The following is a 16,343-nucleotide window of genomic DNA, read 5'->3' as shown; positions in this document are numbered from 1 at the left end:
ACAGCAAAGTGCTTCAGATATATATATATATATATATATATATATATATATATATATATATATATATATATTCAGATTCTTTTCCATTATAGGTTATTACAATATATTGAATATAGTTCCCTGTGCTATACAGTAGGACCTTATTGTTTATCTATCTTATATATAGTAGTTTGTATCTGCTAATCCCAAACTCCTAATTTATCCCTCCCTCCCTTTCCCCTTTGGTAACCATAATTTTGTTTTCTCTGTCTGTGAGTCCCTATTAAGATTGCTCTTAATAGGGAGTTTTTTTTTTTTTTTTTTTAAGAAACAGGAATATCTCTCAGTCTTACTTGTAAAACTAACATAGGATATATGAAATTACTTCAATAATATTTAAGGAAGACACAAATCACTAATGGAGAGTAGGTATAGAAAAGATAACCAAATAAATATGGATTTAGATGGATTTCTTCAGTACTTACTAAGCTTACAACTCAGAATTCCATAAAGTTTCTAGGATCTGAATGGTCTTTATTATTTATTTATAATTTTTATCCTAACTCTTTGTCAAAAAGATCTAAACAGGAAAAGTGTTATTTATCCAAACTTTTCTTTGCCAAATCGGATTGATATCAACTTTGACAAGTCATTTGACTGATATAATCCAAGTTTATCACTTGATCCTAGATCTAAACCAGGCTTCATTTCTTTCTCTCCTGCTCTTTAGCAAGTCACCTAATACTATACCAGTCTTATCTTACTGTTTTTTCATTTATATACATTCTATTAATATATGCCATTATCATGTACTTTATCATGTATCATTATGATGTCATATATTAATGTCACCATCTTAAACTGTGTTTTGTTTCATTTATGAATATTTTGTTTCTTCAATTAGATTGTGACACTTTCAGATAGAATTCCGAGCTAAATGCGACATAGGTCTGAACTAACATGACTCATCCTGTATTCTACAGTACGCATCCAATGACAAGAGCCTTCTCTACTTTTCTGAAGTATCTACAACACCTTATGATATGGGATAAGATATTGAAAGAGGAATATAAGTAATGAAGATGGTACTGAATAATTACAATGCTTACTTAATATAGAATGAGATCTAAGCATAGTATAAATGAAGGCCAATTAATAGCTAAGCATCTACCAGAAAGGAAGGGGTAAGATACTAAATCTTTTGGTACATCAATCAAAGAGAAGTTGAAATTATATTTCACAGTAAAAAAAAAAAAAGGTAAAAAATGAATTAAAGAGAAGATAAAAAAATTCTATAGGTAAATCACAGGTGTCAGTAGTTTAGTTCCTGGACACAGAGTAGGCACTCTATGAACTGCAATTATGTCCTATTACACACCTCTACCTGGAAGTCTGCTCCAGGTGTTTGTATATCTATAACTGGATGAAATTTCTGCACCCCTAAAAACATCCTTAGGCAGCTTTTATAATTACACAGGACTCTAAGGAGCAGATGAAAAAAAATCTCAGTATCTCTGGGACATCTGGCTTAGATCATGGGACTCCTAATGGTATATACTCAGTTGACTGAAGAAACAGCACTCCCAGGGGACAGTGTTTTGGAAGGTTCCATGTTTTATGTCGAGTACCCAAACTATCTCTCAATATTTAGTTTATGACAATAATATAAATAGAAACACTTAGACAAAGCAAATATCTAATGTTCTGAAATACATAGTTAGAATCTAAAAAACATGAACTGGAATGTGATATGCAGATTTAAATTAAGAGTTGGGGATATCTTAGATCTTTCTTAAATTAAGATGAGTCCAGCATTCCTCATCAGATGATCTGAGACCATTAATATATGGTAAAAATAAAAAATGTTTTACCATTTACAGAGTTGTAGAATACTGCTCTTGTGCTTTTCACACTGCTGGCACTGCCCACAGAGCCTCCAACATCCCAAAATTCTATATAGTAGGTCTTCTCTTCTGGGGTTCCTTCTTTGTAGTCATGAACCTAACAAATCAATTCATCAAAATAATTATTATAGCCACTAAGAAAACTCATAAACACCCTCATTCCAGTTTAAAGCACTGAACATTCCATATCAGCAGCTTACCCTCTGACTCTCTAATCACCACCTCCTATCTTTACAGCTTCCTCTCTCTAACACTCCAACTCTAATAATAATCTTTGACCCCAAAGGTCCCTATAGTTCATGGATCCTAACACCTTCCAAAGTCCCGCCTTCCACTTCCAAACCTTCACTTCCTTCCTAACTAAGCATAAATTCTGCTATTCGTCATTTTAATCTCTCCTTTACTCTTCCCTCACATAGTATTCATTAGACAAAACTCCAGCCCTGATTATATCCACCTTTTCCTGTATTCCATGTCTGCAACCCAGCTAGCGAGCGTAATGTTCAGAAAAATATACATTCAAGCTAACTGGAATCATTTTAAATTCAAGTCTACCTTTGGAGCTCTCTGTCAATCAGTTCCATAGTCTATTTCCTCTTTTCCTCCCCTAGGTAACTATTTCACACTTACTCCTATTTTTCAAACTTCCAATCTCTCTTCCTTGTCCTCAGGCACAGCTAATAATCTTGCTTCCAGAGACAGAAGCAATCAGAAGAGAACTCTACAACCTGCTCTTCGCTTATCTATCCACTCCCTTTATCTGTACCCATATAATCTGCTTTCCTTGCAGCTATTATAGATAAACTGTCCGTGTCTCTAAGGTCAAATCCCCTTCTTATGCATAAAATCCCATCCCTTCTTTCTTATCAAAGAGGTAGCTCTATCAATTCTCCCTTTCATCATCAAATTATCCCTCTCTGTTGGATTAATTCCCACCAGCTAACAACCATGCCATAATTTTTCCCATCTTAAAATAACCTTCTCTTGGGCTTCCCTAGTGGCACAGTGGTTGAGAGTCCGCCTGCCGATGCAGGGGACACGGGTTTGTGCCCTGGTCCGGGAAGATCCCACATGCCGCGGAGCGGCTGGGCCCGTGAGCCATGGCCGCTGAGCCTGTGCGTCCGGAGCCTGTGCTCCGCAACGGGAGAGGCCACAACAGTGAGAGGCCACAACAGTGAGAGGCCAGCGTACCGCAAAAAAAAAATAAAAAAATAACTTTCTCTTGACCTCATGTCTTCCTCTAGCTGCCAAACCACTTCTCTATGCCTTTTTACGGCAAAAGCCCTCCGAAGAGTTGTCTCTTCTCAACTGTCTCTGATTCTTTTCCTTATATTCTCTTTTGAACTCATTCCTGTCACACCTTTTGTCCCAGTCACCCCACTGAAATATTCCTTATCAAGGTCATTAATGGCTTCCACACTGCTAAATCCAACAATCAATGAATAGTTTCCATCTTACTCTATCATCTGATAAAACTAATCACTCCTCTTTCAATACTTTCTTCACTTAACTTACAGGAATATCATACTGTTCCGCTTTTCTTCCCACCTCACTGGCTAAGCCTTTTCAGTCTCCATTTGGGTTGTCCTCATCTCTCTACCCTCTTAATTGTTAGAGTGTTCCAAGGTTTAGTTCTTGGATATCTCGCAACACTTGCTCTTTTGACAATTTCATCTACTCTTATGATTTAAAATGTCATAAATACGTTGATGAATTCCAAATTTATATACATCCTGGAGCAGTCCCTTGAACCTCAGACTACCATATCACCTAACTACAATTTGGATGTCTAACAGGCACCTCAAATTTAACATATTTAAAAATAATAACCCAATCTTCCTCCCAAACCCATTCTTCTCCCAGTTTTCTCTGATCCAGTAAAAGGCAATTCTAGCCTTCTAGTTAGTTGAAGGGCCAAAAACTTAAGCGTTAACTTAACTCTTAACTTAAAACTTAACTCCTCTCATACTGCATATCTGATTTGTCAGCAAATTCTGTTGCTTTTGCCTTAAAAAAATATCCAAAACCTGTTCACTTCAAACCATCTCAACTATTACCACCCTCAAAGCCTCTATCTATCTCTTTGCCTGAATTAATGTAATCATCCCCTAACTGATTTCCCCACTAGAGCCTCACCGACTCACTTTCCCACCACCCTCCATTTGTTCTCCAAATAGTAGCTAGAGTGATCATTTTAAAATGAAAGTTAGATCATATCCCCCTTCAATTCAAAACTCTCCAATGACTTTCTTACTCAGAGTAAACTCCAAAATCTCTCTCTTTCTCATGGTCTAGACTCTATAAGAATTTACTGCTTATATTTCAGAAACGAAATCTGATATATGGCAACCTTATCTATTAGAATATAGACAAGAGCCAGATTATAATACGGTGGTTCAGGGGTGTACATCAGAATCTTTCAAGGTTTTTTTTTTAGAAATATACATGCCAACAAAAGCAAAAAATAAACAAGTGGGACTACATCAAATAAAACAGCTTCTACACAGCAAAGGAAACGAGCAACAAAGTGAAAAGGCATCCTATGGAATGGGATAAAATATTTGCAAATCATACATCTGATAAAGGGTTAATATCCAAAATATATAAAGAAATAATACAATTCAATAGCAAAAAACCCAATTTAAAAATTGGGCAGAGGAACTGAATAGACATTTTTTCAAAGAAGACAAATGGTCAACAAATACCTGAAACGGTGCTCAATATCACTAATCAGAAGGGAAATGAATATCAAAAGTGTGAGATAGCACCTCACACCTCTTAATATGGCTGTTATCAAAAAGACAAGAGATAACAAGTGTTGGTAAGCATGTGGAGAAAAGGGAACCCTTGTACACTACTGGTGGGAATGTAAATTGGTTCAGCCACCATGGAAACAGAATGAAGGTTCCTCAAAAAGTTAAAAATAGAACTACCATATGATCCAGCAAGCCCACTTCTGGGTATATATCCAAAGGAAATGAAAACAGGATACTGAAGAGATATCTGCACTCCCATGTTCTGTGCACAACAGTCAAGATATGAAGACAATTCAAGTGTCTGTCAATGGATGAAGGAATAGAGAAGATGTGATATACAGCCATGAGATGGAATATTATCCCATTATTCAGCCATGGGGCTGGGGTGGGGGGGCGGTGGGGAAATCCTGCCATTTGAGACAACATGATTGGATCTTGAGGGAATTATGCTAAGTGAAACAAGCCACTCAGAGAAAAAAAAAACAACAACTGCATGCTATCACCTATATGTAGAATCTAAATAAAAAGTTAAACTCATAGAAACAGAAAATGGAAAAGTGGTTGCCAGGGGTTGCAGGGGTGGGGGAAATAGGGAGAAATTGGTATAAAGGTACAAATTTTCATCTCTAAAATGAATAAGGTCTGAGGACCTAACGTATGATATGGTGACTGTAGTTGATAACACTCTATAGTATAACCGAAACATGCTAATAGAACTTAAATGTTCTCACCAAATAAATAATAAATAAACATGTGAGGTGATGGATGTGCTAATTAACTGGATGGGAGGAATCCTTTCACAATGTGTAAGAATATAGTAAATCATCACAATATACACTTTAAATATCTTACAACTTTTTTTGTCAATTATATCTCAATAAAGCTGGAAAAAAAAGTCCTTAAAAAAAAAGAAATATACATGTCAGACTTACTGAATCCGTAACTTTGGGGTCCAGTCCTTGGCATGCATAATTTGAACAATTCTCCAAATGATTTTGCTGTAACCTCTAGTTAAGAATTACTCATTTTATACAATGGAACTCTTTTGGTATCAGGAAGCCTAGACTATATTCATTGATTGCTACTAATTATCCCTGATATCTTTGAGTCTCAGTTTCTTTGCTTACAAAACGAAGAAGTTATATTCTGTATATCAAATGGCTCTGAAATAACAGAAAGCAAGATAGCTGAATAGTTAAAATAGATGTCATAAAATGCATATATCAATATGTTTAACAGAATGCTTCATACTTTTTACTTATTCACATTTTTTTTGGGTCCAAATCCTTTTGTCCAAGGAAAACTTTAAGTAAATAAGATATTCTACAGATAGCCACATTGACGTTAAGATAAGACAATTAGCAGACTGGCAACAAAGAGGATAGGACACAAAAATGACAACAGCAAAATCACAGCAGTTGGGGACCATTGTGGATAATAGAAAGTAATCTTGTATACTGTGATAAAAGGTATCACTATTTTGCTATAAGGCATAAATAACTGATAATATGTGAAAATGTTAAGTCATCAATAAAAAGGTTAAACTACATGAATTCTGTTTATGAAAGCAAGGAAATTTATAATATCAAGATTTCTAAGCAAAACCACTGAAACGAACAATACAAGGTATTATAAGGAGTCAGTTACCTGGTATCAAAAAGCTCAACTACTTTAGTGAAGCTTTGTTGATCCTGCCACCCTCCCTGGCTCCAAAACCAATCAGGGCCAGTTAGGTACTCTTCTTATTTGCTCCCATAACATCCTGCACAGTTCTATCATTTCACTAACCACACTGTCTTATTTATCTGCTGATATCTCTTCTATTAGACTCTGAGCTTAAGAGCATGGACCATATTATTCATCTTGGTAGGCCTACAACATAGCATAATACCTGGCACATATTAGATGCTTTGATATGTTTAGTTAAATCAAGGAATAAATTCAGGATATATCATCCTCTAAGGTTTTATTATACTCAGTTTATTATTTTACTGAATTCCAGTGCTTCTCAGGTACAGTTCTAAGAACAAATTAAATCAGAACCAATAGGAAGGCTTATTTTAAAAAATACAGATTCTTGGACAACTCTTGAAGCTTCTGGGGTGAGGCTCAAGGATCTGTATTTTAAAGAAAGCTCTCTAGGAGATTCTCATACATAATTAAGCTGGGCAACAATTTAAGTACATCATTTTTTTTCTCTAAAGTTATTTCAAATGTCTAATGTTTACAGACTGTAAACAGACTGTAACTCCTTCCAGAATAGCCACTATGTAATACAACTTCCAGGTAGCATGCCCTCTTAGCCTTGCAATGTACCAAGTCTATTAGCCAGCTCCCTTTTGGCTACACACGCTCCCAAGCCAGACTCACCCACTCATCTGTACTCTTCACCACAAAATACCTTCCTTAATTAAATCTTTTCATGTTTCCTTCCAGAATTAGAAGAGAAGGTACCCTTCTTTCTTTCCAAACTGGTGAATTAAACTAAGTTTTACTTAATTCAAATGTAATGAGTCCTAAGAATTTTAACCGTGGCTTGTAGCTCGTAGCTATGACATAATATCTTTTATATGGGTGAGTGATCTCCAAGGGAAAGCCTGACATTTTAACAAGTATTGCTCTTGACACAATAAGTGGTCCGTCGGTGCTATACTAAGAGCCCAACATGATGGGGGGTAATGCCAAACTATAAGAAATGTGTTTTATATTTAAATCAGGTCATCACGGAACGAATATTTAAAGTCATTACAGACTTTACAGCTATATAAAGAAGGATTTTTCTCAACAGGTAGCAAAAGTATGTCCTGATCATCAAACGGGAAAAGGAACTATACTGTAACTTTGGTACTTCTCATTTACTCACCTCTTAACTTTTTATTGGAAATCAAATCAAGACTAAGTATAAAAGGTTTTGTCTCATTTGAAGAGTTTATTCATTGTGTGTAATTTTTAAAAAGGAGAAACAAATTTAGTAAAGAAAATGATACACATCAGGAAAGAGCAGTGGATGTAGATATTCTCTAGTAAGTTTGGTTTAGTATGTGTGCCTGTAGAACTATTATTAAAGAGAGTCAGGAAGGTAGGAGGTCTTAGGAGAGAGTTGGGAGAAAAGACAGAAGGATAGAAAAAAGTCAACAATGAGAGTGTACCAGGGGAGTAGGAATTGAATTTGTCTCATTCATTGCTGTACTTCTAATTCTTTGCAGTGTCTGATACCCAGGAGGTATGCAATATATATAATGAATGAATAAATGAATGAATGAATAATATCATAAAGGTGTCTGCTAACTGCCTCTTCCTTACCAGTAATCTTGTTTTGCCTTCAGCCAAGTTCATTTCCTCTATTTAAAAAAAAAAACCCTTGGACTTCCCTGGTGGTGCAGTGGTTAAGAATCCGCTTGCCAGTTCAGGGACCTCGGGTTCGATCCCTGGTCTGGGAAGATCCCACCTGCCCCACATGCCACAGAGCAACTAAGTCCGTGTGCCACAACTACTGAGTCTGTACTCTACAGCCCACGAGCCACAACTACTGAGCCTGTGCACCACAACTACTGAAGCCTGCGCACCTAGAGCCTGTGCTCCACAACAACAGAAGCCACCACAACAAGAAGCACACACACTGCAATGAAGAGTAGCCCCCACTCACCACAACTAGATAAAACCCTCGCACGGCAATCCAACACAGACAAAAATAAATTAAATAAAATAATTTATAAAAATAAAAAAATAAATTAAAAAACCCTTCACTTTCCCCTTCTATTCTGTACCCATCTGCTCCTTTATTTAACCTCTAAACGACTGATTTAAACCCCTGTTTCTATTTCCTCTCTGCCTACTCACATCATTTGGTTTCTGCCACTAACATTCCATTGCGTTTTCAAAGGTCAGCACTACCTTCATCGTCACCAAATCCAATTTTTTTTCTCTTAGTCCTTATATCTCTGTATTATTTCATACTAAAAATCAATCCCTCCTTCATGAAATTCTCATCTCTTTTTTGCTCTTGCGGTATTTCATCATCTTGGCTATCCCTCCTATGTCTTTGATCAATATTTCTCTGACCCCCTTTTCAACATCAACTCTCTAAATATACCCCAAGGTTCTCCCTCAGCTCTTCTCTTTCTAAATTTTCCTTTCTGAAAACCTCATCAGCTCTCATGGTTCAGGATTATCCCTATACAGATAACTCCAATTCAGAATTCTCTCTTGAGCTTCAACACGTCTAATGCCTTCCAGACATTGGATAGCTCACAGATCCCTCCCTTCATCATGTCCAGAGCTAAATTTATCATTTCTTTCTCTTCCACCTGTAATATAGATCCCTCTTCTTAAGGAATAGTACATTTGTCCGTTGCCCAGGCTGCCCATTCAATCATTAACACTCAGTATAATTTTCTGTTCTTCACAAGCGACTCACTTTCTTGCTTGAACACTTATATTCTATATCAGAGCTATCCCACAGAACTTTCTGTGATGATGGAAATGTCAAATATGGTAACCACCAGCAACATGTGACTACTGGGCACTCGAAATGTGGTTAGTTCAACCAAGCAACTAAATTTTTAATTTTAGTTCATTTAAATTAAATTTAAATCTCCATGAGTCTAGTCGTTACTGTATTTAACAGCATTAGAATACCTTTTTCTTAATACCATTCTGGAACAAAAGGCAGTACAGAGTAGTGATCAAAAGCACAGGTTTCTGAACCAGACTGTCTGGGTTTGAATTCCACCTCCATCACTTATTAGCATTGTGACCGTGAACAAGTCAGTTAATACTTCTGTGCCTCAACTACTTCATGTGTCAGATAGGGAAGCTAATAGTACCTACCTCAAAGGGTTGTGGGCATTAAGGCTTGTGGATTAGTATGCAAAATAGGTGCCTAGCCAAAGTAAGCACTAAAAAATGTTAGCCATCATTTATTATTACCATTATTTTAAAGATCATTTATATAAAGACCTTGTCCCACCTACCAGTTCCCATCTCATATTTTTAGTGGTAGGAAGACTGCCCTTAAAAAATTTTTTTTTCTCCCCAGTGCTTGTATATTGTTATGCTGCCCAAGAGGAATTCAATAGATACTGATTGTGTGCAATGTGTAAATTAGAGTTAAAAATCCCATTAAAGTGAACTAGAAATGACAAATCAATTTCCTTATTTATAATTTGTGAAAAGATTAAATTCTGTAAGTTTTGTTTTCATAATTAAACATAGCCATGCATTTATATTGGTCCCATTAGACTTGGGGCAACAAAATTAGAACACAGCAATGAATGAAGAATACCACAAAATAAAACTTTTCTCTCTCTTCCCTTCAGTTCAGTTACACCTCTGCACTGCATACTAAATCCAAAATGTTAATAATTACCGAGTACATACTTTAAGCTTATTAGCTTCACCCAGTACTTGAAATTAAACCATTACATTATCATCTTTACCATCTCTATTTTTAGTTGGCTGTTAACAGATGTGAAATGAGCTAAATGGGGCAACTGTTTTTAAGAGTTCTGAAGAGTGTGTATTTATGGATCTATACTGATTCTGGAGATCCCCTTTCAGGTTTCAGTAACACAGAAGCTGTAATTGCAATATAAAAGCTGCTACAGCAGAAAGTGTTCTTTCAAGTTATTTAGGTAAAGCCTTTATCAGATTTAACCATCCTTGCTAGAGGGAAGAACTGTTCACTTTATTACAACAAGAGTCAATATAATTTACATGTCTATCAAAACTTACCTTAAGATTATCGTTTAAAAATGCCTTTTACTTATGTTGTCACTCAAGAAATGCATTTTTCTCAAAGAAGACAGATCAACCAGCCCAATTCAATGAAGAGTAATAAAAGCAAGATCACTTTCAGCCCCACATGCCCAACTCTTCCACGGTAATGCAATTCAGGCCAGTCTGGCTTTAAAGAAGTTAGTAACACACTCATTCCAGTAAAATCCATCACATTATTACATGACACTTGTCTTCAACTACTGTAGCCTTTATTCCAGTCTCCCTTTGGGCAGTTTTACATCCTCCCCACTGTTCCCTGGAACTATGGAGGGAGTTCAAAAGTCGACAGTCTTTCATAAGATAACTCAAGGGAACTTCAATTTCACTTTCTCCAAAAGCAGGGGTTTCCAAAGGAAATCGCTACTGTTACTTCTAAAACTTGGTCAGGGTTCTTGGGAACTAACTAAACTCATATTGATCTGCAATCTGGGACATACGTAGAAGAACTCCTTACAGATACACCCCGAGTCTCCACCTTCATATACAGGAGGCTGCTAAGACAAAGTTTCTTTTGGAAATTTTGCTACCAGCTACACTCAAGACCTGTTATCCTAAGTTCCCATATACTTTGGGTCCTTAATTGGTTTCTTATATTCTGATTCCCAAACTGCTTTCTGCTTCCTCTACCCATTATTCAATCCCAATTGTTTCCTTCTTCCAAATCTTTCCACTTCTCTCCTAGAAACTTACTCCATGATTATATAAAATTCCATTATATTCTTATCCTCAACCTCATTGTATTAACTGATGCCAGCCTCTACCCTGAAGATAAAACTTCTCCTGCTGCCCTCTCAGATGGATGCTGTTCACTCTTCCACATTCGAATTACCCTGGAGTTAAAAAATAGGAAATACCTTGCATGAGGCTTTGGACCATCTAGCTATACTCCCCTTCCCTTCCTCTTCCCTTACTGTTAATACCTTTTAACTCCCTGTCAGCATCTGATTCATAGTCTTGCCTCTCTAAGTCCTGTCATTAACCACTTCCATATCCACTTGGAAAACTGATTCCACATCCTACCCAGTGTTCCTCAAAACACTGTTCACCTGCACCAGAATTGTCTCAGGTGCTTCTTAAAATGTAGATTCCTGGGCATGTATAACTCTGAATCAGAATATCTGGGGGCCTTTTTTATAAAGCAGAAACTAACACACCATTGTAAAGCAATTATACACCAATAAAGATGTTAAAAAAAAAAAGAATATCTGGGGGCAAGGTCCAAGAATCAAATTAAAAAACTAAGACATCAGGGCTTCCCTGGTGGCGCAGTGGTTGAGAGTCCGCCTGCCGATGCAGGGGACACAGGTTCGTGCCCCGGTCTGGGAGGATCCCACATGCCGCGGAGCGGCTGGGCCCGTGAGCCATGGCCGCTGAGCCTGTGTGTCCAGAGCCTGTGCATCCAGAGCCTGTGCTCCGCAATGGGAGAGGCCACAACAGTGAGAGGCCCGCGTACCGCAAAACAAACAAACAAAAAAACAAAAAAAAACTAAGACATCAGACTGCTTATCAAAGCAAAATTTAACTATATCTTATTTACAAGAAATACACTGTAAATACAAGGGTACAGGAAACACAAAAGTTAAGAGATGGAAGTAAGATACACCACAAAACATTAACTAAAAATAAGGTGGTTTATACAATATAATACTATTAACTATAGTCACCATGTTGTACATTATATCCCCAGAACTTATTTACCTTATAACTGGAAGTTTGTACCTTTGACCATCTTCACCCATATTACCCCTCTCCCCCTTTCATCCCCACTTCTGGCAACCACGAATTTCTTCTCTGTTCCCATGAGTTTGGTTATTTCAGATTCCACATCTAAGTGTGCTAATACAGTAATTGTCTTTCTCTCTCTGACTTATTTCACTTAGCATAATGCCCTCAAGGTCCATCCATGTTGTTTCAAATGGCAGAATTTCCTTCTTTTTTATGGCTGAATAATATTCCACTGTATATATAACACAATTTCTTTATCCATTCATTCATTAGTGAACACAATCTTAAAAATTCTCATGACAAGAAAAGAATTGTAACTATGTGAGGTTATGCATGTTACCTAAACTTATTGTGGTAATCATTTCTCAGTATATACATATATCAAATCATTTTGTTGTACACCTTAAACTAATACAAAGTTATATGTCAATTATATCTCAATAAAACTGGGGAAAAAAGTGGGATTTAGCTGTTTTATTACCAGACAAAATAGACTTCAAAGTACAATGTATTACTGGATATACAGAGGATATATCATGATGATAAAATGTTAAACCCTTCTGGAAGTTTAAACAATCTTAAATTAGAACACACCTAATAAAACAACCTCAAAATATATAAACAAAAATGGGCAGAATTAAAATGAGAAATAGAAAAATCCACACTTATAGTTGGAGATTATAATACTCATTCCTTAGCAACTGATGAAACAAGCAACAAAGAAAATCAGTCGAGATAGAGAAGATTTGAACAAAAAGACTAACAAACTTGACCTAATTGATATATTTAGAACAATGCACTCAACAGTTACAAAATATGCATTCTTCTCAAGTGCACAGAAATATTTACCAAAATTGGCATTAAGCAAATCTCATCAAATTTCAAAGAATGAAATCATACAGCACATGTTCTATGCACAATGAAAGTAAGCTAGAAATCAATAATTAAAAGATAATAAACATTCTCAAAGTTTGGAAATTAAGTGGCACATTTCTAAACCACCCATGAGTCAAAGAAGAAATCATAATGGAAATTAGACAGTATTTTGAACTGAATGATAATGAACAAAATTTCAGAGAGGCAGCTAAAGCTGTGCCTAGATAGAAATTTAGAGCCTTAGAGCTTTCTAAAGGGAAGCCTGAAAAAAACCAGTGAAACAACTACCCAGTGCAAGAAGTTAGAAAAAAAAACAGCTAATTAAACCCAAAGAAAGTATAGACATAATAGAGAAAAAACCAGAAATTAATAAAATAGAAAACAGACATATAATAGATAAAATCAACAAAGCCCCAAACTGGTCCTAGATAGACCTCTAGCAAGACTGACCAAGAAAATAAGAGAAAGGCCACAAATTACCCATATCAGAAATGAAAGAAGGAATACTACTGCAGATCCTACAGATATTGAAAGACAATAGAGGATATAAAAACAAATTTTTTGACAATTTACATGAAGCAAATTATTTCAAAAACGTAAGTTATCAAAATTGATATAGAAGAAATAGTCATTTTCATATTTTCTTTAATGTTATTTAAAAACTCCCACAAAGAAAACTTTAGGTCCAGAGGTTTTTAACTGTGAATTCTTCCAAATACCTAAGGAAGAAATAAAACCAATCTTACATAAACTCTTCCGGAGAATAGATACAGAGGTAAAACTTCCCAACTCATTTTACGAGGCTAGCATAATCCTGATACTAAAATCCCACAAGGAGATTATAAGAAAGGAAAATGATAGGCCAATATTCCTCATGAATTTAGATGCAAATATTTGAAAAAAAAAGTATTAGTAAATTGAATCTAGTGATATATGAAAAGAATACATCAAGACCAAGTTGGATTTACTCCAAGAATGCAAAGTTGGTTTAACATTTAAAAATCAATCAAAATAATTTACCATAGTTACAAAATAAAGCAGGGAAATTATGATTATCATGCAAAAGCACCTGATAAAATCCAATACCAGTTCGTGGTTCAAACTCTCATCGAAACAGAAAGAGAAGGTAACTTTAATCTGATAAAGTATATCTACAAAAAGTCCTATAGCAAAACCCATATTTAATGGTATTACATTAAAAATTTCCTGAGATTGGGAATGAGACATGGATGCCTGTTAGCACCACTTCTACTTAACACTGTACTGGGGATTTAGCCAATTCAATAAGAAAAGGGGAAAAAACCCCAAATAAGACAAAAGGTGAATTACACGCGCAGACTGGGCTCTGAGTAGATAAGAGGGGCAGGTGGGCGGGGCAGGAAAATGAATTTAAGTTCAATTTCAACTTCAAATTGTAAAGCACTAGACCTTAACTTCACACCTTTTAAGCTTCTCTCTCATCCTCCCTACAAACCTGCAGGCTAGATAAAGCAGGTATTATTTACCTCTAATTTGCAGATGACATACTAAGGCTCAGAGAAGTAAACTGATTAGTCTAAGTTTCTCTTTAAGAAGCAAAAGCAATATGCGACTGACTCAAGAAGTGGAAGTTCAACTCTAAGTTTCTTTTCAATATGTTAAGCTTTCTCACAGAAAGGGAGCTAGAAAAGTCCAAAGGGAAATTTTGTCCAGAGCTTATTATTGGGTCTCCCAAACTTAAATAAAGTTGCCACTGAATTCATTATCTAGTTTCTTTTTCTTCCATAGCTAAGAATTTGGGAACATAGTAGGCTGAAATGATATAGACAGGTCCCCTCCGACTTCAAACTCATAGAAATGCCATAAAAATATTTTTTAAAAATAAAAAGGACACACTTAAGAAAAAAAAAAAAAAGGAAATTCCCCAGATGCTAGAAATGAAGGAAAAACTTAAAGATTATGAAATGGGAGCTGACCCAGATTCAGATATAACTTTAGGGGTTGGTCCCCAAAGTTTTACTGCCCAGCCAAGAATAGGGGTCTGTTTTCCAGCTTTTAAGGCAAGAGTATATGTGGGTGAGTGACAAAGAACAGATTCCCTTCTTGAAATGCGGACCCTTGATGAGCAGCCCAGTCAGTGAAAGAGAGTAGGAAAAACTCTGTCCACTGGCTAAGGAAAGCAGGAAAAACTTTCTGTCAGGGACCTTGTAGAAAGTAGATGAAAGATCCACAAAAAATGGAAACCACAATCAGATGCTGGGGGGAATTTACATTATCAAGATTGCATGGAAATTCCAAGCTGAGTAATTACAAGGATCACTGAAATCGCTAGGGCTCTGGCAGCAACAGAAATGAAAGGCACTGTACTCTCACAACACAGCATACAAGACTTCAAAAGGGAAGAGGAGAAAAAAAATCCTGTTGAAGATGTGGTCATCTTCAAGAATTACAAACCATACAAGAGGTACATTTCCATGAGGTAGAGTCTGCATATATAGCAAGTAGGACATCTGTCACCTACCCAGAAAAAAAAATAGAACAAGCCAAAAGAAACCATAAAATATTATGTTGAATATGATTAAAATAAAAAGTAAAATATAATGAAAGATCAGAATATTTTGAAAAATTTTGACATTTGAAAAAGAACCGAAAGGAACATCTGGAAATTAGAAGTTACAGTTACTGAAATAAAAAACTGAGTGGATTTATTAAAAAACAGATTAGACATAGTTGAAGAGATTCTTAGTTAACTGGAAGGCAGATATGAGTACATCATCCAGAATGCACCACGGAGAAACAAACAATAGAAAACATGAAAGTGCAATTAAAAGATGTGGAGGACAAAAATCCAATAGAAGTTCAAAAGAAGAAGATAGAAGGAAAGAGGTAAGGCAAACAGATAATGGCTAAAAATTTTGAAAAATGAAGATATATACGAGGCGTACAACTTCTGAGTAGGATGACTAAAAACTAATCCACCCCTAGATGTAGGTTAGCAAAACTACAGAACATCAAAGATTATAAAAAAATTTTTTTTTTCTAAAGCAACTAGAGAGAAGAAATTACCTTAAAAAGGAATAACACTTAGGCTGACAGAGGATTTCTAATCAGTGGCAATATATATCGCAGACTGTGGAACAACAGGTTCAAGGAACTGAAGGAAAATAACTGTCAATCTAGCTAACTGCTATTCCCTCCTTATTTATTTCTTAACTCAATGGAGAGAGGTATGCTAGTACAAGAGAGGCCTGGACAGGAATAGCTGGAATTACCAAGACCAAAATATCTGGGAAGATAGCTAATTCAGTGGAAACTGCACTTGGGTTTCCTAAATGTGATGTGGAAC

General features: G+C 36.0%; 1 protein-coding gene across 1 annotated transcript in view; it reads right to left on the bottom strand.

Annotated features, from left to right (window-relative positions):
• RABL3 (RAB, member of RAS oncogene family like 3) overlaps window positions 1–16,343 on the bottom strand; it is a 39,911-nt gene that overhangs the window by 17,111 nt on the left and 6,457 nt on the right. Inside the window, exon 3 of the mRNA XM_079922029.1 lies at window positions 1,851–1,980. Coding sequence (XP_079778155.1) covers window positions 1,851–1,980 — 130 coding nt within the window. The remainder of the gene's footprint in view (window positions 1–1,850; window positions 1,981–16,343) is intronic.

The sequence above is a fragment of the Stenella coeruleoalba genome, assembly GCF_951394435.1.
Source record: "Stenella coeruleoalba genome assembly, chromosome: 5".
Lineage (NCBI taxonomy): Eukaryota > Metazoa > Chordata > Mammalia > Artiodactyla > Delphinidae > Stenella > Stenella coeruleoalba.
The sequence above is the reverse complement of the archived record's forward strand: the minus strand, read 5'-3'. Positions and strand labels throughout refer to the sequence as shown.